The sequence below is a fragment of the Stegodyphus dumicola genome, chromosome 6 (genome assembly GCF_044657685.1).
Source record: "Stegodyphus dumicola isolate Sdum_Otavi_A_Nest chromosome 6, ASM4465768v1".
Lineage (NCBI taxonomy): Eukaryota > Metazoa > Arthropoda > Arachnida > Araneae > Eresidae > Stegodyphus > Stegodyphus dumicola.
In genome coordinates this window covers 151,496,274-151,519,981 of record NC_140773.1, presented here as the reverse complement: position 1 = coordinate 151,519,981, position 23,708 = coordinate 151,496,274, and the positions used below count along the sequence as shown (strand labels likewise).

General features: G+C 33.1%; 1 protein-coding gene across 9 annotated transcripts in view; it reads right to left on the bottom strand.

The window, feature by feature from the left end:
- The window catches only part of Marf1 (meiosis regulator and mRNA stability factor 1-like protein), a 244,066-nt gene that overhangs the window by 133,086 nt on the left and 87,272 nt on the right, over window positions 1-23,708 (bottom strand). For all 9 annotated transcript variants that reach the window (XM_085819030.1, XM_085819032.1, XM_085819027.1 and 6 more), the window contains one exon: window positions 6,173-7,088. In XM_085819030.1, the coding sequence (XP_085675156.1) occupies window positions 6,173-7,088 (916 nt within the window). The remainder of the gene's footprint in view (window positions 1-6,172; window positions 7,089-23,708) is intronic.

Here is a 23,708-nt window from a genome sequence, read left to right as displayed (position 1 = left end):
GATCACTTTAGAAAACATCCTAGATGTTATTCTACCAAAAGATAATAAATATGCTGATTCAATTGAACAAAGATTAATTCGTTGAATAACCTTTCTCCCTTTCTATCCTCCTCTCTTAATAATAAACTCCTAAATCTTCCTCTAAAGAACTATCATCGGATTTGTTCTTTTTCTGTCCTTCCCTCCTTGCTCTATTCGGTTAGTGATTAGGAGCTACAGTTAGCCACGAAAGTCTGCGTACAGACTAAATTTTAAATTAAACACTTAAAGCATAGAAAAATGTATTTTAATCATTGTATTTTTTATTTTATTAGCTAAAATCGTAAGCTTAAATAAAAAGTAAATAATATCAGTGTAATACTTTTTACATTTTTTCAAAAATACATTTTGTCAAAAAAACTTAGAAATTCCCTCCAATAAGTCTGCGTACACTTTAAAAAAGAAGTGTTTTACATTACTTCAATACTTTGTAGGATATCCTTTATTCTTCAAAACAGCTTGCAGACGTCTGGGCATTGACCGAACTAGTTTTTCAGTGTCATCCGACGTAAATTTCGCCCATTTTTCCTGCAATTTACTAATTAGCTCATTTCGCGACGTAATATTGTGTTTTCGAATTCGTTTCTCCAATTTTGCTCACAAATGTTCGATTGGATTGAGGTCTGGTGACTGTGGAGGAGTACGCAACTGTCTTGGAGTATGATAGAGGAAATATTCCTTCACAATTTTAGCTGTATGTTTCGGGTCGTTGTCTTGTTGGAAAATAAAGGTATTAGAAAGGCTTAAATTTCGAGCACTGTCTCGTAGATTTTTCTTCAGAATATTCAGATAAACATACTTATCCATGACTTTATCAATAATGTGAAAATTTCCAACTCCTTTCGACGACATACACTACCATACCATCACACCGCCAACTCCATGTTTGACAGTTGGATTTAAATTTCTCAGATTCAGTTCTCTTCCTGGTTTTCTCAATACAATAGGGTGGCCATTAACTTTAAATATTGTAAATTTACTTTCATCTGACCAAATTACATTGTTCCAGAAGTCCTGCGAAGAGTTTAAATATGTTTTGGCAAAAGCAATTCTTTTCTTTCTATTTGTCTCGGAAATGTATGACTTAGACCTAGGTTTGCGTCCATGATAATCGGCCTTTCGCAGCACTTTTCGTACAGTTTCAGGAAAAATTTCCTTGTTGCTGGTTAAAAAAATGTCTTTTGCAATGCTTGCAGCAGAAAGTTTAGGATTTTGTTTAATTCGTAAAAGAATTTTTCTTTCTTCTCTCTGCGTTAGCTTCTTCGATCTCCCACATCTTGGTTTTACAGCAAGACTACCAGTGTCAAGATAGTTTTGAATAACTCTTTGCATACTAGAAAATGGTTTTACCAATATAACGAAGAGTTTTACCTTCATCTCTCAATTTGATAATTAGTTGTCTCGTAACTAAAGGAATTTCTTTATTGGTTGTCATTTTCGTCAAAGAAAGTAGAAATAACAACTTCCAATCAACGTGAAATTTGCTTCGGAAGTCAATGACCTTGAAAGTGTAACCTTCTTTGCTTTCTCAAGTTTGAAGTTTAAAAGTTAGATAAGAAATCCCCCGCCTCCTTCGTGTTGTACACAAACTTTATTGGCTTTGATTTCTGGCCACTTATCTTTTAAAAATTAGTGTGCACAAATTATTAGATATGAAAATATTACAGTTAAATAATTTCAAAGTCCCTTATTGAAACTACATATTTAAAAAATAAAACTTTAAGAAACTACCCTTTTCGCACCTTAAAATTTGGATTTGATATTACTTTTCTTGATGTACGCATACTTTATTCACTAACTGTATACCTGTGCAGTCTTCAATGTAGTTCTGGTGCTCCCACCACTTTTACCTGTACCTGTCGCAAAATCCAGTTGCTATGTGATTCAAAGTATCAAATAAATGAAATCTTTAGGGCTGCATTAACAAGTGAGCATAATTTTATATGTTTTGCTAATTCATTTCCTTAATTGTAATAATATTTTAAATCGTTTCTTTTAATTTTAAACTTTAAATTCCTTGTATTATAGTTTTTTACTTGATTGGTGATCGATTCTATCAACTAATTTGTTGACTGTTTGATTGTATGAACATTGAAAAATAAATAACATTATGTTAATTTAAGCGTGCAGAAACATTGCTATTGTTCCTCCAAAGATCTTATTTTCAGTTTAACGAGCGCCAAGTAGGCAATGTGTAGATTAGCGAGTGCCTAGAAGGTAATGTGCAAAATGGAGGAGAGGAAAAGGAAATAAAAGAAACAAACTTTTGAACTTTAACGATACAGAAGCCGTTAATGTGAATATTATCCATGGAGGTAGGAAAGGGAGGAGGGGCCATTCCGCGCTAGAAGTGAAGCACTGCTTTGAAGCTTGGGTCACCAGACGGGGTGTTTTTTGTTTACACTCAGAAGCTCGCTTGACAAAATTCTGATAGTATTTCGACACACGACAGTTCCATAGAAATCGAAAAAGGGACACTCTCGCATGAAAGAAACATTCATAGTGTGATGGATAATAGCAATTTGTATAGTTTACTGACATTTACGCAAAAATCACATCTTGGTTATTTTTCGATAACTAACAACAGCGATTTTGATTATGAATTTGTTTTATAAAATTCTAAGCTGTTGCACTACAAAAATATAGATTTTAAGAAAATTGCTAAAAGAGATCTGCCAAAATTTATTTTCTAGAAGATTTGAAAAGTTTGAAACTTGATGGCTAAATGTAAATATAAAATTATGTATGTTAAAATATTTGTAATTAGGCACATAGGTCAGATTAAGTTTTTATTAAATAGAGTAACGCATGCAAGGGCTATCTGCCTAAAGAGAGAGATGCCATCCTGGGGGAATTTTGAAGAAAAACTGACATTTGAGTGGGTATTAAAAATAATACTTATAATTTTCATTCAAATTATATTCATATATATTTTTTATGTAAAACTTTCGGATGTATGCTAAATTAGTGTAAATTACTTTACACGAAAAATATAGTGAATGCACAGAAATTAAAGATTTGCACATGCCGGAAATGATAAATAGGAAATATGTATGGATATTTATGCATGTGCTTGCAAAAAGCATGTATCTGCCTTTGACAAAATACTTAAAAATTCATTAAATTATTTATAAATGTATTTGAAATGAAGAATTTATTCACTTATAAACAACTGTGATAGTACTGTGAAGAAATCTAATGATTAAATGTATCTAATTTATAATGATTATAAATGTTATCTAAATATATAATAACCTTAATATTGAATTGTAAACATAAATTGAAATCCTGTTGACAAATACGTTATAAAACTATTTAAGCAAGAATTGTTCATATTGGAAAGCAATCTGTTAAAAGGTATTGTAAAGCAAATGCTATGAGATGTGCACTTAAGAACGTAATAAAGAGTTTTGGAATATGTATTGTTGAAATGAAATGTAAAAAAAAAAAAAAAAAAAATCTGATAAGTATAATTAAAAGAATTATTCCCTTTACATTTTATAATAACTCAGTTACAAGTTTTATTCCCTTTCAGAAATGTTCAGAGAAAGTCAAATACTATTTTCCTAATAATTCTCTAATTTAAAATGAACCGAATAGAGCATTAATTATAAATTGACTTACATTTTTCGATTTAAAAGAAGCCAAAAAATCATGTCATATTTAAGAAAGTATTTTAGGAAGAAGCTCTATAAATAGAAAAGAAATAATGCATAATTTTAATATTAATAATACAATAAACTTTGATCTTAATTTTTGTACCTTAACCGAATAAAATCCAATTACCTTAATTTTTTTTCTAATGTAATTAACGAAAACTTGTGAAAATATTTCATTCAAATTAAACCATTCTGAGAAAAGTATAGCATTTAATTCCGTTCAGAATGAAATGTTGTTTAAAAATATGTTGTTTTCACATACTTAGGACTCTGAAGTGTTGTAGAAAAAGAAAATATATACATTTATATGTATATTTGCGACGTAATTACAAAATATTTACACCCGAACGCGTCAAATCCCATAGAACTCAATGGTAAATGACCCAATGTTTTGGTCACCACGTAGGGATCGCCGGTGCTTCAGAGCAGGGTACGGAGAAACTTGTTTAGGGCGACTCCTTCTTACTTCCTACCTCCATGATATTACCTAAGTAAAATGTGGAAAACTCTTGATTCCGCATTTTAACGGAGCAAATCAGTTAATTTGCAGATTAGCTAAGTAATGTTAACATTAACGACTTTCACACTTTAGCGATAACATCTACACATCAGAATCCCCCCCAATATGCAAAGGGGGAATACAACAAAAAGATAATTTACATCCTTTTTGATAAAAACAGAAGGGGGCTTACCGATAACCGGTTAATCTTTGGATTACGGTAACTTGGCAATTTTTTGGCGACCAACCCTGCTACAGCAACCTGCTAGTTTTTGTTTGGACGCCATTTTGTTTTCACGAAGTAAAGGCATGTTTTACTCAACATTTTTTTCCAACAATCTGCTAGCCGAATTACGCTTATGCTATAACTTTTATGGAACAAAAGTGCTTAATCATGACGAAGATTAGGTGCGAAATTGGGAGAAAGTGCAGAATCGCAAACTGCTTGCCGCGTTGCACATACACGGTATCCATGTACGTGTCGACCTATTTTCACTTAAAAAAACATCCCAGAATTGCGCAAAAATGGCATTGAGCACATTCTTGACTTTATCCATGTACACTGCTAAAGTCCTAGCTAGTAACCTTTATCGCCTTACCAAAATGTCGCCAAACTACATGTTACCATATTCCAAAGATTAGCCTGATAACCCATTGGGGTTACATCAAACAAAATCGCAGATGTTATAAGAATATGTTGTTTACGTCATGCTTTTCCATAACTGCCGCTAAGTGGAAATAGTTTCACAATCGACAGGATAATACGTAAATATGCGAAACTTTCTTACTAACCGAATACGGGATGAAATGAAAAGAAATACTAAATGAGGACAATACAACTGAAATCTTAATTACGACGACGATATTCTAATCATAAATCAATTAACAGATTGTGAAATCTGTAGTTATGGTTTTTAAATCTGGAAAATATCGCTACTGTTTATGAAGAAAGTGATGTAGAGGTTGTTAAGAATGAAAATATTTTTAGTGATTATTTAGTAAGAATTCTATCGTGCAGCTAAACCACAGGTCCGGGGTTCGATCCCCGGGCTGGGCAAGATTGATGAAAGGCTGAGGCAAGATTGGCTCAGCCTTTTATCTCTTAAGTGGGTCGATCAAATGAGTACCCAGTTGGTTTGGGAGCTAAACACCGGGAATCCTGCGACAAGCTGACCACACGTCCAGGCCATTTGCTGATGCCCTCCGGGGTCCAAAGGTGAAGAAAACAGAAAAAGGGCACTGCAGGCCGTGGCCCACTAGGGCTGTTGCGCAAATGAGTTTAGTTTAGTAGGAATTCTCGACATAACAATTATATGATTTAAGCAATGGAACTTTGTAACCAAACAATAAATCGTGCTTCTCTATAAAATTAGAGACAAAGACGTAAAATCACTTAAAGAACTTAGGTTGAAAGAAATGTTTAACAAAACAAAACGTTAACATTGAGCTGCTTTTTCTTATACACTCTGGTTTTCTTAATGTTATAAAATTCTTCATTACTTCACAAACAACCATTTCACATTAAGTTTACAGTTTCGACATGTCATCTTACCAGATTTAACCCTTTGACTGCTAACTGCTTTAAGTTGAAGCCCTTCGCGTGAGCGGGCGTACGACAACAAAATGACTGACCAAATACACGAGATTTCATTTAGTCTTGCTGCTCAGCAACGGAGAAGGTATGAGGTTTCTGCGAGTGATGAACATATAAATACGATAGAAGTAATTTCCGAGCATACACATGAGAAAGAAGTAAAAACAGCTAAAGCCTTCACCGAGCACGCATTTGCGTCCATAATTGCTGGACGCATAAATGCGCCCATAGCAGTCAAAGGGTTAAATTGATGATGAATCCAGAAATTTCCGAAATATGGGATCTCCAATCCTGTACTGTATACATCTTTTAACAAGTTTTTAACAAAACAAAAGACCTAATCTAAACACAGAAAATAAAAGATGACCTCCTTATACTTACCATTACATACTCGCTGAATGTAGACAGCAATATTTTTTTCATTTCATTTACTTCAAATGAAGAATCTAAATTTGAAACATTTAATTCAACAAACCGTGATCCATCAGGTACTGAATTATTTCTCGGTACGGTTTGATTTAAATCAGCATGCAGTGATGCTCCATTCCACTGAGATGAATGAGTTACAGGATCACTTATCCTCTGAATATCGCTAACAGATACAGAAGGTTTGCGAGATAAGCCAGAATGTTCATGATTAGGATAGCATAGAAATGTATTAGAGACATCAGCATGACTAGAATTTTGCCAAACATTACATGGCTCATTCGCAGGAACTGTAAAATTTCTGGTGGTGTTCAGATTATAATCTTGCATGAGAAATGGTGAAACTCTACCCACGTTTTTCTGACAATACTTATTAGCTTTCAGATTAAAATCCTGATCCTTATTAAATGAAGCAAATGCCGATATATCTTGATTTTTATTTTGAGACTGATAAAAAGGCGTCATATTTTCCCAATCTGATGCAAGACGTTTACTCTCTTTTATTTTGTCCATACCCACATTACAATAAAAATGTGAATTTTCAGCAAGCTTTCGTGATGAAAATGTTTCGCTTTGTGTTGCTCTTAATAATGCCGGGTAGTTTTGGCTATTTAACAAGGGAGGTGGTGGAAAATCAAATTTTCTTCGTGTAGCTGAATTTTGGTCATATTTTAAGTTATATTCTTCTCTTTCACATGACGGAGAAACAGAAGAGTCACGGCTACTACAACTGCTGACAGATGCTTCATTACTTGAATCTTTATTTTGATTTCGAGGAGGAAAGTCTCTACATTCAAGATCACTTTTGGAACGGAAGTTAACAGATATTCTACTGCCAAAAACATTTTCTTTATCCATCCGTTTCTGAGCTCTGTGGAAGAAAGGGAAAACAATTTATTTTATAGTAAATACAATTTCATGATCTACACAAATGAAATTTGTTAAAAGCAAAAATTCTGAAATAATATCGGCTGGTAAGATAGAAATTCGAAAACTGCACTTTCTGGCTGTTTTCACCTGAAACAAGTTTCCGAGTTATTTTTCAACGATGACAACTATTACACTAAAATAAACACGCATATTCTCTGGAATGCATATAAAAGAACTACGTAAAAATTCAGCATTCAGTTTCTCTTCAAATGCAGTTTTTTTGCCGACAACATAATTCATGACAGAATAATAAAACATTTTATTGACATATCCAAACGTATTTTATTTATCGTCAAAATAATTTACTAGAAACACTGATTCATAAATTTATGAAAAAAGTGAAGATATAAAAGCTTCTTCAGCTAAAAGTTATCGACTTCAAAATATTTGCGGATCTCATAAAGATGTCGCCAACTCGACAATCAAAACTACAAAAACAGTCCGTCACATTTATCCCTCTTCAGTACAGGATTAATCTGAACTTGGTCTCGGAATGTTATTTTGGTAAATTTTACTTCGAAACAGCAAACAAAATACAAAATGATTTCAACATTAAGTAGCAAAATTTTCAACTACTTCAAACAAATATTTATAAGAAAAATGAGAATTCAAGCACTAATTTAGCAATGCGAAAATATAAACAATGTTTAAAAATTCGTAACATATATATTTGAATTTCACACACATGAACGTTGCACAGATGATTCCTACTCTGTAGAAATACAATGCCCATGTTTCTACGTCGACATAAATCAAAGTATAACATTATAAAACGATATTTGTATTCCCAAATTCACAGATACTAACCGGAAATGCACGGATTTTATTCGCATGGTATCGTGCAACACAGCATTGAAATTATTAATATCATCGAGTTGCATCACCATAAATTAAAAGGCAAGCTATTTTTTAAGCCAGTATGCGCATATACATTATTAGTTGAATACTGGAATATTTTCAAAAAAGTCATAAATTTTACTATATCATATTGCATTATGCTAATAAATTTTCTCTGTCGCTGTATTCTGAATACTTACCATTGTCCTATATTAACAATTACCCATGTTCTAGATATTTCTGGATATATAACAGCGCGATAAAGTAACCACTTTGGTGCATATACTGAGCATTGATGTCTGAATTTGCGAACTCCAATTTGATTGCCTAAAAATGTTTACTTTCTATCAAAGGAAGGTGACAAATTAACCTTGATTGTATTTTTATGACTGGCTTCATTCCAAAACTAGTAATAAGCATAATAATTAATTCATATTATTTAGCATACACAATTAATGCATTTAAAACATTAATGACAACAAAAGCGTAAAAAAGCCCACTAATATAAAACTAGTAATTTGCAGCAAGACTAAAAATTAATTAAGCGATTACAAGGAATGACATTATTTTATACAATCTATAACTCATTACATCAGGGCACTAGTAACGGTGAATTTGTTACACATAACTATTGTGTCTATATGAAAATAAATGCGATGCAAAAGTATGCCGAAGTTGTCCACCAGCGTTTTTTTAACAGTCCCAAGACAACTGTAATATTCTTTAAATTTACGGATATTCTTGAGCTAGAAAAAACTGTTGTACTAACCTCTGCTGTTTATATACTACAGGTCTTAAGAAGAAATCGGTTAATACGTTTAATTTTGATTCTGTAATACACTAGAGGTTCAAAAACTGAAGTTGCGACCACTGATGTATTGCGGCAACACACCACAAGTAAACTACGAAAAAGTAATGCAACCTACCTGCTCAGCTTCGATTTCGGCTGTAATTGGCCTAGATTTCTTAACGTAAAATGTAACCTATCAGCCAATTTCCTTTGAAAAGTACCCACAAGACATCCTTTACTTTACGCATACAACATTCGCGTGCTTTGCCTAATCAATTAATTCCTATCCAGTACTACTTCAGTTTGAATAGGAGTAACATAGCCTACTTGCCATTCTTCGTCCGTTCTTTTGTTCTTTCTAACTTTCAAGCGAGTAATTTCTCTCGCCATTAAGCATTAAAAAATCAGGATTACATTAACTCAACAAACACATATTGCTAAAGATTATTTACACACTAAAATAAAAACAGATTTTGCAACTGGTACACAACACATGAGAGTTGATGAAATGCGAAGTCGCGACAGAGAAAACATCATATAGAAACATATTACTTGATTATAACTAAGCTCACCAGTTGCCAAGCGAGTTCATTCCGAGTTCGGTTCCCAAGGAAAGGGCTATTTGCAGAGTTTTCTTGGTTACATCCCTATGTATTGTTAATATATCAGCCTTTCCACTTATAAATTTGTTTTCACTTATAAAATTGTAAACGAAGAGGTTTCTTCCCAAAGCACATAACTTTCGTATGCTTTAACATTATCAGTCAAACAACTCACTACCCTAAATATAGCCGGATAATGAAACTAAAAGTGAAGTGACTTTTTTTGTTAGGCCTTTTTATCAACAAAATATAAGAACTCGTTTCTCATAAACAGTTATAGAACAAAATAAAAACAATGAAATATTTGCTGGTTTAAATTAACTACTTCATCTTCTGAATATGTGCATATTATTTGTAAATGATTTTGTTTGAATATTAAAAACTTTCTCATTTACTTAATTTGTTTTTAGAATACGACAGCAAATTATTTGTAAGCAATTTTGAAATGGAAAAGAGTTATCAGTATCGTGTACAAATCATTCAACAAATTATAAACAAGCAGAAGCCACATTTCACAATAATTAGAATGGTAAAGAATAAATGAATACTAATAGATTATTTATACCATAATGATTTAAAACATATGTGAATTTGTAGACTATTCTAGCACAAACTTCTAATATTCAATGATAGGTTATCCTAGATCCCTACAGTAACTAATTTCTCCGACTGTTGATACATTTTTAGATCTGAAATTCAAAGCGTCCAAAGTACCTATCTTGTAAACTGCGAAAAAATAAAATAAAATAAAATTGGGGAGGGGGAGGGCAGTTTTATATCTTCCGTTCTACTGGGCCGATTGACAAAAATCAACTTGCGTTTTTCATGTCTCGAAAGCGCGACTTAGGATATATACTGGAATTTTACATAACATTGTTCTAATATAGGTATTCTGACACAAAATCGGACTTTTTCTGAAATGACACGCCAATGCTTTTCCATATTTCGATTCTATAATTCAAATTATGCCAAGTTTTGTAAAAATCGCACGAGTAGTTTTTTAAAAAAATTAGCTCTCAAAATTTTAGCTCGTCAATGTTAATTCGAAATTTAGGTTCATTCCAAATAAAATTCACCCATTTTTTATGATTTACTTTCTAAACTTGTATTTTTAAATAATTTTTATAAATTTATAACCTATGAAATTTTTACCATCATCTTAAGATGTATTTCTAAGCATACCTGCCAAAAATTAGAGATTTTTATTCAAAATTTTCTAGGATATAGATGAATTTACACATTGGGTGCGTTTTGAAAATTTTTTTTTTTTTTTTTGGAGCCACAATGACGCCAAATGTGGTTTACGCACTTTCTTAATATTAATTGAAAGTATGAACGATGACTTTTTTGCCGCTCGTCTGCAATGGGTAAAAAAAAAAGGAATAGAAAATAGGTTGCTATAAATTAAGAAATTTGTAAAGTAGTTCGCAATTCCTGGGGCAAACTGGAAAAAATCCGGCAAGATAAATTTTTGAATTCCTCGGTAAATTTCACACCAAATTTTACAAAATTTATTATTTGGGTATAATTTGAGTCATAGAATCGAAATATGGAAAACAATTGGCCGATTTTGTGTCAAAATACCTATATTATAGAACAATGGGTAAAACCCTAGTATACGGCGCAGCCTTGGCGCGACTTTGAAAATTATCGCCAACACCAAAAATGATCCAAAGAAAGTCTGTATATATATACTATACACTATATGCTATGTGTGTATACATAGTATATACTATATATACTATATACATAGTATATACTATGTTTAACTATATATTTTCTTTGAATGACCCGTTAACTACTCATCGTATATGTCCCGTTTTTACTGCTCATCATAAAGTCGCCAAAAGTAGCCAAATCCTATGTGCACCAGATACTAGGATTAAACCGAACAATGCTATATATAAATCTAATATAAGTTCTACGTCGCGCTTTCGAACCATGAATAACCCAATTTGAATTTGTTCAATCGGCCCAGTAGAACGGGAGATACAGAACTGTCCCAATTATTTTATTTATTTATTTTTTTTTTCGCAGTGTACATGCATGATGGCATCCACTATAAAGATAGCATAAATGCACTGGAGGTGATAGCGTACATGTTTAAGTGCTCTCGAAACATAACAGCCAAAATCAATTACAATTGTGGTTTTTGTATTTTGTAAAGAAAATAAATATTAAATTACATACCGTCTGCAATTAGCTTTAAAATAATTTTCTTATACTATACTAGGCATCAAATGACCTTAAATTAAACCAACAAAGTTTAACCAGTCATATCTTTCTCAGAAATAAGCAAGCGGCAGCAACAAACTGCTGAGTACCGCCACCAAACTTGATCTTCAGAAGATTGATGCTGTAGCTTTCATTGGCAACTTTTATCTTCGTTTTCGGCCCTCTCCTGGGTGTAAAATAATTACAGTAAAACTTTAAAAGATTTAACTCTCTGATTGCGGGTACAGAATTTATATAAGCGTAAAAAGCATTTCCTTCTGCGAAACTGGTCGCATTTGAAAATCTCAGTTTCTGCCGACGCGATAAGAACGTTCCACGCGTATATTCAGAATGTAATATACGAGAGTGCTGCAACCCTCCCGGCCGATAATAATCGGCCAATACAAAATGCAGTTAAAAGATTAAACAAAAATATTAAAAAAAAACAGATTAAAAAAAATACAGTTAAAAAACATCAAAGCAGAATTTCAATTATTGTTATATTCCCATTTATAACGTTCATCATATCCTTTGCAAATCAAACTCCTTAATGCGGCAGTAGAATTCCTTTATGTTATGTTTTTCTCTAACATGTCGCAATAATACGCAGTCTTCGAGGACATGTCGTGCGTTGCCTTCAGCTACGAAGACTATTATTTTGCAAATTAAATCTTTCCCAGGTACGTAGGGAAACGCCCGTGTCCAGTAATTATTTGTAATAAAAATCATATATCATTTTCACATTTTTGAAAGCTTCAAAGTTCAACAAATAATCTTTCCTTTTTTCCGAAATATTCCATTTCTCTTCCCAGCGATCATGATGGAAATCCCTGATTTTACCAATAACAATTATTTTTTATGCTTGACTATTGAACGCATCCCTGGTATTATCCATAGCAGCCTCTGCCCACTCATTGCCTATAACCAGGTATATTCAGGATGAAAGGTAAATGCGTTATTCATGAATAACGTGTTCGTACGGTTATCTTGGTTAGACACGTTTCTCCCCAATGTATTTTATACCCGAAAGAGATAGAACAGCACTCATTTAAAAGAAATAATACACCAACTAGAGATTTAAAATTACGCAAATTGCAACGTTAGCAACTTTAACTGGCAACCTTTATCCTTGCTTTCACTTTTTTCCCCCTTCCGTAAGCGGTGATTAATTAGGTTAAAACTCTCAACGATTTAACCTGATTTGTCTTGCTTCTTCACAACAGATTTCCTATTTGGCAGAAGTGGCCGCGTGGTTAAGATTGCTGAACGCTAGTGGATTGTCCTGATTTTGACTCGACTAACTGCATGGCTACTTTTCCCCCACGTGTAAAGTGAATACCAACCAGTCCCCTTATAATGTCTTTCACAAAGGGATCCCTACACCTTTAGGCATATAGCCCAGGTGAGCTCTGCCATAGTTCAATAACCATAACCGTAACATATTAAGGCAGAAACCGAAAGCGCTCATTCACTGCAAATAACACGTAGAAAAAAAAAATGCGCCAAACAGACAAAATTCAACCTTAAACTGAGCTTTTTGTAGGAAAAAATCTAACGTTTTTATTTGAAATCAATCGATTTCCTTTTCTTTTCCTTTAAAATTACGGGCAACAAACAAATGAAAACAATCTTTGGTACCTACTCTTATCGGAACCAGATTCAGAAATATATACATATGTACGTACTTATGTATGTGTATGTATACACAGGCATATACACACATTCCTGAATCCGGTTCCGATAACACGAATGTACCCAAACTTTAAAGAGAAAACTTAGTCCTCCACGAAAGGCATCCATTCCCTTAGGCAGATAGCCCTAGTGTGCTTTGCCATAATTAAATACACCACACCACACCATTTGCAATCTTCAGCAGTTGATCTTCTTGCACAGACATGCTAAATTCGCCTGATTTGCTGATAAATGGATCGCAGATCCATTCCTTACCACTTCGTGGGTCTTTTGTGGTTGGGAAAGTGGTGGAGTGCTCGAACTCTTTTAAAAGCAAAGACAGGTGATCGTGCACCAACTGGGAGAATGAATATTCAAGCTGTCTCGCCTAAAATCCCCGCTAATGTCTGAAACTTGTCGAAAATGCCTCTGTTCACGCGTCGTCCCCACAATTCCAGTTTGGCTTTAAATGCAGCTATTTTTTCTGCCAACTTGAAAACAGTTGTCATTTTTCCCTGAAGACACAGATTGAGTTCATTCAGCAGGTTGAATATGTCACATAGGTAAGCCAGTTTGGTGACCCATACCTTGTCACTGAAATGTGCTGCTAGCGGCGACTTCTTTTCTAAGAGAAATCTCTGCAATGGCTCTCGCAATTCAAATACTCTGAGAAGCGATTTTCCTCTGTATAACCATCTTATTTCTGTGTATAAAAGATGGCATCTGTACTCTGCGTCTATCTCCTCATAAAGCTGCTCAAACAGGCGAAAGTTAAGCGGGTGTGCTTTGATGTCGTTAATAACTTTAAAGACATCAGTCAATACGCTGTTAAAGTCCGGTGACATTTTTCGGCTTGCTAGCACTTCCCTGTGAATGAGACAAAGTGTAGATTCATTCTCAGGTGCAACTTCCTTAGTCCGAGCAGTTAAACCAGACAGTCGTCCGGTCATGGCAGCAGCTCCGTCTGTGCATATGTCTACACAAAAGAACCATTTTAGTTGTTCTGATATATAACCATCCAATGCCTTGAACAGTTCTGCTCTGTGGTGTTGGCTGGCAAAGATAGTGCACATAACAAATCCTCATGCACATCCTCCTGATATAGATATCGCATATAAACAAGTAATATTGCCTTGTTGTCGATATCTGTAGATTCGTCAACCTTCGAGTGCGTACCACAGTGATGCATTAATCCTCTCCAACAATTTTGCGTCTCATTGTCTTCGGCTATTTCCTCAATGCGCATAGTCACACTGTTAGTCGAGAAAGGCACATGTGCTATCTTTTCCACAGAAGCCTCCCCTAAAAGTCGACGGCAAATGTCTTAAGTGGCGGGCAAGATTAATTTTTCACCGATAGTGAATGGCTTTTTAACTTTAGCAATACAGTTAGCCACCAAACACGATGCTCTCAGTGCATTCTCTTTTATTGATGTGGTGGCCCTCATAAGTTTCTTCTGTCCTTCATGTTCCTTTTTTTTCTTTCAAAATACACCAGGGACTTGTCTTTTAATCCAGAGTGTTTGGCGTTCAAGTTGCGAAGCACTTTTAAAGGTTTTATTAGAGAGCTGGTCGCCGCAAACTATGCAGAGCGGTTTTGATTTGTGAGAATCACTTGTCCTGATAAAATGCTGCTGATAGCGGATGGTAGATAGTTTTCATCAATAGAGCACAAAAACTGAGAGTCGTAATGATGGTGCAGTTGCTCTGTTGATGGTCTCTTGTCCCGATAAAACCATATTTCAAGTAGGACTCATGGTAATGTCTATTAAAAGCTACATGTTTCTTTCATGTTGAAAGCTTTTCTGTCTCTACACTTATAAAGTATTTCTCCCACTTCCCTAGCGTGCCTTCGTGGTATAACGGTAGCACGCTGGGCCGGTATCCAGAGGCCCGTGGTTTGATTCCTGGCGAAGGCAGTTGCATATTTTTCATCTTTTCTGCTTCCAATTAACCTAATGACTCTACACACTGAGCTTTTTCTTTTTCCCAAGGAAACTTTCTAACAACGTCTATTTCATACTCATTTTTTGCTAATTTGTGGGTTAAATTTGAGCAAACACAATGCACACGTACACTGTGTGTATTGTGCACTGTTAACACCATAAACTCTTTTTAAAATCCCTACATATTATATATACTTCCTTAATAAATTGAATTTTCAAAGATGTACTGTATTATTGGGATATTTAGATATACAGAACATCAATAAGATACTGCAAACACATTTCAGGCACCAAATTCTTAAACACGTCATTGCATAAAATCTTTGAGAATCTGACTTATTTCCTGAGGTAAGCACTCCATAGTTTATGTTTGTTTTATGAAAGAATTCCAATAATGCCCAATCTTGTCCCAAAAATGCTCGACTAGCGAGAGAATGGAGGATTGGGTTGGCCAAGCTGCACACCATTCAGGGTAAGCCAAGAAGTATGTGCAATGCATTATCTCATTGAAAATTCGTATTTGGGATGTTCTGAAATATGGAAGAAGATGGAACTGCAGCATGTCATCAAAGTAGCAAAGCCCCATTAATGTACACGTTATGCCCACTAGAGATGAATGCTGTTATAAAACTAATAGCACCCCAAACCATAACTCGACATTGGTGAACCATGTGTTGCTTTAAAAAAGGTAGAAACATCTACTCAATGGCTGATGATTATTTGCAGAAATGAGATCAATGCAATAATGCAGAAGTGAGATCATCAATGATAGTTTCCCTGTTCCACATGGCACAACACCCAACTCTGCTCTGATACCATTGTAAACATTTAACTATCAATGCTTATTGTTAATTGAAGTTTTCAGAAAAGATGACTTGACCAATCATCATATCTGTAAAATGATTCTGAATTTCCTGAAGACAAAAATTCTCTCAATCTAGAGATTAATTATTTTGATAGATGAACTTCTAGAGATAACTGATTAAATTATAATTAATACATATAAGCTTATAATTAACGATTATATGCTATTTTATGAAGTTGTTTCCATTATTTAACTGCTTTCTTACCGCGTAGAAAGCTAAATGTATTCCAAAGAGTCAAGATGCTAGAAATTCCATCTAAGAGCTGGCAATATTAATTCATAAACAACTGTAAAATTGTCTGTGAAATTTTTTAACAGCCTATTAAATAATATGCTTACTGCTGAAATTAAGCAAAATTAAAGCTTAATTTCATATTTAATTTTAGAGAATTTCAGTAAAATTAATATCCATATAAGGTTACATTCCCCCTACCTTTTTTTAAGTACAAGGCTAAATTTACAGAAATCGTTTATCAGGTGTACTAGACTAATCTTCATGGCATACTAGACATAGTATTTGAAACCTAATATACAAATACAGACATATTAACTCAACCCTATTGTTCAAAAGTTATTCAACAGAATTCAATAAAATAATTATTTCAACAGAACCCAGACTATTTTAACAGCCATTTCATAGTTAAAATATTCACTGAATGAATTAAAGAATTCTAGTTAAATTTAGACCTCAAACTGTTATAACTCTGCAAACTAAAGCCTTTTCATTCAATCCTCTTTTCAATTACATTTTCAAAGAGTGGATGGCTTATTTGATTTAAGCAACAACCAAAACAGCTATCTGCTTGATCTCTATTCCAGTTTATATATTTTCAGAGAAATGAGTACATTTATGACTATCAATGATTGGAAAATAATAATACTCTATCCAAGCCCCAACATACTTTATTCAGAATACTGAATTTACACAGACTGAATTAATTTTTATTAGAAAACAGTGAGTTACAATTAACTAATTTTAAGACAGTATTTTCAAAGGAAAAAGATGTTGACTGAACTAACATTAAGTACTTTTTCAATTTAGATAATGATGGCTTAAAAAAAAAAAAAAAAAAGATCAAAGCATTTTATCGGGTTAACTTTTTACTTTATAATTTAAAACTTAATTCAATCAAATGCATTATTTTATTTTCTAACAGAGCACAGTATTATTACCAAAAATACTGTTTCAGTTTCTATTAATTATATTTAAGGAAAAGACCACTTTTTTAATAATATATTCACTCAAAAAATGACACATAAAATTCTAAAAAGGAAGTATTATTGTTAATGTAATGAAAATGAGTATTAATGTAATTGAAAAATATTTTTTCATTTAAAAAATCAAGTAATATTAATGAGGATATAATATAATTTGATTTCAGTCATCATAAACTTACAAAATGCTAAAAAAAGGTGGGAAAAGTGTAAATGAAGCAAATTAACATTAGGCACAACTGAACCCAATAAAGATATTAATACAATAGAAATTCTCCAAAGTTGACATAGAGTTAAGCTTTAATTTTGCTTAATTTTAGCCATAAACCTGTTATTTAATGAAACATTATCCTCGGTATAATCATTTATTTAGGTAAAAAAATAAATCTTCCACAGACAACTTCCAGTTATGACACACCAACATAACTGAAAGATCATCATATGTTAGCCATATAACATCATCATATGTTAATAACACAACTTCCAGTTATGAAACATCATCATGTCTTTGCAATCGCTTTAACTAAATGTAAATGCAACGTATTAATTTTATTTAAAATGTATTTTCCCGATTGGCAACAACAGTTTTTTTCAGAACGATAATATTTTTTAACTGTAAGTTTTTGAGCAGTAATGTTGACGGTAATGTTTCTGAATAAAGCAAGTATTTAACAATTAACGTTTGACGGAATGTGTTTTTAATAAAGGAACTAATTAAATGCTACCATTTCAGATGTGGGATAAACTAGAATTATTATCTAGATTTAACAACGTATTGCCTTAACGTACGCTAAGCCTAAACTGAATGTGGAAACTCGCCAAAATTGAAAGTAGGAAGGTACGTGAATTTATAAACTGTTTATGTTATGTCTAAGTATTAAACGGAAAGAACTTAAGTATAATTATTGTATTAGTATTTGAAAATTGAAGTCTAAGATGGCTTATTTGGCAAGAGGCAAAAAATGTGATTTAAAAGAACTTGCTTTGGAACTTGATGTAGATGTCCCTTCTGATATTAAAATTGTAGGCTTAAGAGATATGATTTTGAATAGTAAGAATTATAATGAAGACTTTACTAAACAAATGCTAGATAGAATTATAAATGATTGTTTAGACAGGGAAAAGTTAGAAATTTTAGAAAAAGATAAGCAAAGAGCATTTGAAATGGAAATTATAGAAAAAGATAAGCAAAGAGCATTTGAAATGCAAATTATAGAAAGAGATAAGCAAAGAACTTTTGAACTTGAAAAATTGAAAATAGAAGTAGTAATGTAAATGATTCTGTTTCTTCTAATGTTAGTAGAAGTAATATTTGTGATATGAGTAAAGTAATGCATAAGTATGATTTGAATGAAGGTGATATAAGTTTTTATTTAGTTTTATTTGAGAGACAGGCACGACGTATTGGGTTAGAAGAACAAAACTGGGTTTCTCAGCTGTTGGGTCTATTGCCTTATGAAATAACTCAATTAATTGCCCGTGAATCAGAAGAGAAAGCTAACGACTATAAGCACGTTAAACAACTGCTACTGAGAAAATTTAAGTTAAGCCCTGAACAGTTTCAGAAAAGTTTGTTGATCATATTAAAACGTTGCGTAATACGTCGAAGGACTTCACGTTTGAATTAAAAAATTATTTTGAAGAGTGGCTTGCTGGATTAAATGTAACAGATTTTGACTCTTTAAAACAACTCATTATTACTGATCAATTAAAGAAGAGGGTCCCCGCTGCTATCCGAGACCATTTCATTGATGATTGGTCTAAATTCATTAATCCTGAAGAGTTGGCTGAAAAACTAGATGAATATGAAAATATTCGGGTAGGGATAAAAGTACTTCAAGGAGAAAATAAAACTTTTAGCCATAATTTTAAGCCCAAATCTGGTTCTAAATTTTATGAAGGATCCTATAATCAGTATTCAAGACAAAGAAATGTTAACGATTCCATGCAGACAGATGGTAATTTCAAAGTGGATTTTAAAAACAGTTTTGATAATAAATACAATCTGAGAGATAAATTTTATAAAACAGACGAAAGGAAAAGGGAATATAATTCTGGCATCCGCAATGAAAAGGGTGAGCCGAAATGCTTCAATTGTAATGATTATGGACATATAGCGACGGATTGTCCACAGCCTAAAAAAGAAATTATTTGCAGGAAATGTAATGAAAAGGGTCATACTTTTAAAAAGTGTACGTCTAAGAATCCAGACTTGACAAATGTTAAAAATTATTTATCCGTGGACCAGAATTCAGGTGTTTCACCAGCTGTATATTTAAAGTATGCTCGCATCAATAATGGAGAAGAAATTACTGCAATCATAGATACGGGTTCTAGTTCGTGTTTATTGAAACAGTCTGTGGCTAAGAGACTGAATCTTATTGTAAAACCTGATGTGGAGGAATTGTTTGGCTTTGGGAACCAGAATAAACCAGCCGCTAGAACATTGGGAAAAGTAACTGTTAACTTAGAGATTGATAATGTGGAAGGAAAGGACATCACAGTTCTAATTGTAGGAGATGAAACGCAACCATGCGACTTATTAGTTAGTCGAACATGGATAGATTTACCGCATATTGCATATGCCAAGATAGGTAATACCTTGCACATACGCTATGCTAATGACTGCCCATTTTCACAGTTGCAAAATGATAGCAACACTCCGCGAATTAAACTGAAGGCTTCCCAAGAAACTCAAATCGAAAGTAATACGGTTAATTTCGTGAAAGTTAAAACTGATGAAATAAATAACGGTTATGTTTTAATAAGTGGATCGGAAGATGAGTTGGGCTCATTATTGGAAGTAATACAGGGAGAAACAGTGATACCAGTCACTAACTACAGCGATCAAAAACTAATTTTGAAAGAGAATCAATGTATCGGTAGAGCGGAAGTAGCAGAATTAGTTGAACCAAGTTCAGATCAGAAAACTGAAAATTCAAGTCAAAAGGAAATACTGATAATAAATGAAATTAAGAAGTTTAGGAGACCGATTACTTTAGAAGAAATTAAAGTTAATAACAATACTACGCCAGAAAGAAAACAGGAAGTTTTACATTTGATAAATGAGTATCGAGATTGTTTTGCAATAAATATGGAAGAATTAGGGTGTACAAACTTAACAAAAATGGATATTAAAGAAATTGAAGGGAGTAAGCCTATTTGCATGAAGTCGTATAAAACCAATGCTGAAGAGCATGCTTCTATAAAGAAGATAATAAATGAATGGAAGAAATATGGAATTGTTACTGAAACAAGATCTCCGTATGCTAGTCCAGTTTTACTCGTAAAGAAAAAAACAGGTGAATTACGATTAGTGATAGATTACAGAAAGTTGAATTCGCAAACTGTTAAAGATAAATTTCCACTCCCTAGGATAGATGATCTTCTTGAATGTCTTAGTGAGTGTAAAGTTTTCACTACATTGGACTTAGCTCATGGATATTTGCAGATTCCTTTAACTGAAGAAGCGAAACTGAAAACAGCTTTCATCACTCCAGATGATACTGGTCAATTTGAAGGTATGATCTTTGGGTTAGCCAATTTTTAATTGGAATCCGATTTACGGTAATTACAGACTGCCAAGCTTTAGTTTATTTAAACGCGAAGAAAACTTCAAATCCTCAGATAGCAAGGTGGAGTAATCTGATCCAGGAATACAATCTTGAAATAAAGCACAGACAAGGTAAAAAAATGAGTCACATAGATGCATTGAGCCGATCGCCAGTTGATCAGCCAGAAGAAACTTTAGACTCTATAATTGAAAACAACTTGGAAGTTTGTTTAACGCTAACGATAGATGAACAAATTCTTATGATTCAGCATTCAGATCCAGAATTATGCAAATTAATAGACATTTTAAAGAAAAAGATAAATGATAGAACGAATGCAGAGAAATATGTAACTGAAAATTACGTCTTGAAGAATAATCGATTGTTTCGTAAAGTAAAAGATCAGGAAAAGGAGAAATTGTTATATGTCATACTTAAATCGATGAGAAAAGGTATTGTAGTAAAATTTCACAATCTTTTGAGACATTTTTCAGCAGACAGAACTGTTGCCAAAATCAAGGAATCATACTGGTTTAAAGGAATGAAACGATATGTTATGCGTCACATTTCGATGTGTTTCGAATGCCTAGTAAATAAAATGCCTAATGGTAAGAAACAAGGAGTACTGCATCCAATTAGACCTGGTAGAAGACCTTTTGCAATTATACATATAGATCATTTAGGACCATTCGTAAAAAGTTCAAGAGGAAATACAGAATTATTTGTAATAATTGATAATTTTACGAGATTTACACGCTTATATCCTATGAAAAGTACTGCAACCAAGTATGTGTTAGTTGCATTGAAGAGTTTTGTAGATGATTTTGGGTTACCAGAAAAAATTATCAGCGATAAGGGAACATGTTTCACAGCGAAGGAATTTCGAGAGTACTGTCAAAATAATGGAATCAGTCATACACTCAATTCAACTCAACATCCAAGTGGTAATGGAATGGTGGAAAGAGCAAATCGAACAATTTCGGCTACGATTAAAACGAGTATGGAAAATCCGAATCAGAGAGACTGGGACGAAAAGATTAAGGAATGCGAAAGAAATCTAAACAATATGATAAATAAGACTACAAATAAAACTCCTTTCGAAATGCTTTACGGTTATTCACCAAAATTTAACGACGGATTGATGAGGATGATTACAGATGAAGACGCAGATGAATGGGAGAATCCAGTAATCTTACAGAATGAAGCCAGAAAGAGAATTGAAGATATGCAGATGAAAATGAAAGCAAATTATGACAAGAAGAAAAGCAATTCTTTAACATTCGAACAAGGAGAAATAGTAGTTATGAGAAGAGTACCTAAATCAACTGGAGAATCAACCAAAACACAACAAAAGTATCGAGGACCTTTGGTAGTTACAGAAGTTTTATCAAGTGATACCTATAGAGTGACTCAATTAGAAGAGAAGGTGAAAGGACATTTCTTTAGTACGACAGCTCATGTGAGCCAATTAAAGTCATGGCAGTGTCAAGCTGAATCAGAAGAAGATGATAATGATGGTGATGACATTAGTGTTACTAAGGATAACGATAACAACACGCCGCATATTACTAAAACTAGGACACGGAAAAAGAATAGAAAACGACGGTGAATCTATATGAAAGCTAAAGACTTTCGGACTATAAACATTCATATTACAGATTTAAATTTTTAAATATAAGTTCTTAATGTTCCGAGGTCGTAACTAAGTCAGGATGCCCGAATGTAAACGCAACGTATTAATTTTATTTAAAATGTATTTTCCCGATTGGCAACAACAGTTTTTTTTATAACAATAATATTTTTGAACTGTAAGTTTTTGAGCAGTAATGTTGACGGTAATGTTTCTGAATAAAGCAAGTATTTAACAATTAATGTTCGACGGAGTATGTTTTTAATAAAGGAACTAATTAAATGCTAACATACAGCTAAACAATTTAAATTTAACTAACAACAAAACTGAGTATATACCTGAAATAGATATTATCTTTATTTGATCTAGAAATTAAAAAAAAATATCACCAATGCTTATATTAGTGCTGTTAATGTCAGTTCTACTAAAGTTCAAAGTTCAAGACCCGGACTTGTCATCAGGGATTCCAGATTTGGGATTTTTCTGGAATTTTTCTGGATACTAGATCATCAGTTTAAATCTAGTACGATGACATATAGAAATTATAAAATTAAAAATATGAAATAATGACACATTTGTGTCCTTAGGAAACCCCCTCAAAAAAATATATTTATTTGTTTGCTCTATTAGTCATTTCTTTCAATGTTAAGTTGTTTAATTTTTTTATGCTAATACTTTTACTTTCATTCTATAGACAGACATAATTCATTGTTCAAGGTCCTCTGATTGCTATGTCCAGAATTCCCACAAAATTTCCAATTAAAATTTTTTCGGTCTCAACAGCCCCTTTTTTACTTTCTTCGCTATTGGTAGTGATATTCACTGCATTTAGAGCCACACTACATATTTTGCCATTTGTTAGTTGATTGGTTACTAGGACAATGTCACCGCAATGCAAACCTTCTGTTAGATCATTTTCATTTTTTAAGTACCACTTCACCACATTTCTTCACAAATTTTATAAATTGGCAGATTTTGTTTGTTTGAAAAATAATCATTCAGACATTGCAGCATGAGGCATTTCTCAAGATGACTTGCTTGGGAGGGATGAAAGCAAAACATAATAATGATTAGCAAAGTTAGCATCAAGAATTAAGTTTTCAGTAGGTGTAAAATCAATGGTGTTTCAATGTAAAATGTTTCAGTTTGAGATGGATGTCAAGCAAAATGGCAGCTATGGAGCCAAATTATTGATCATACAGATTTTATGCTAATAAATGATTGTGTCTTTAATATGGAGA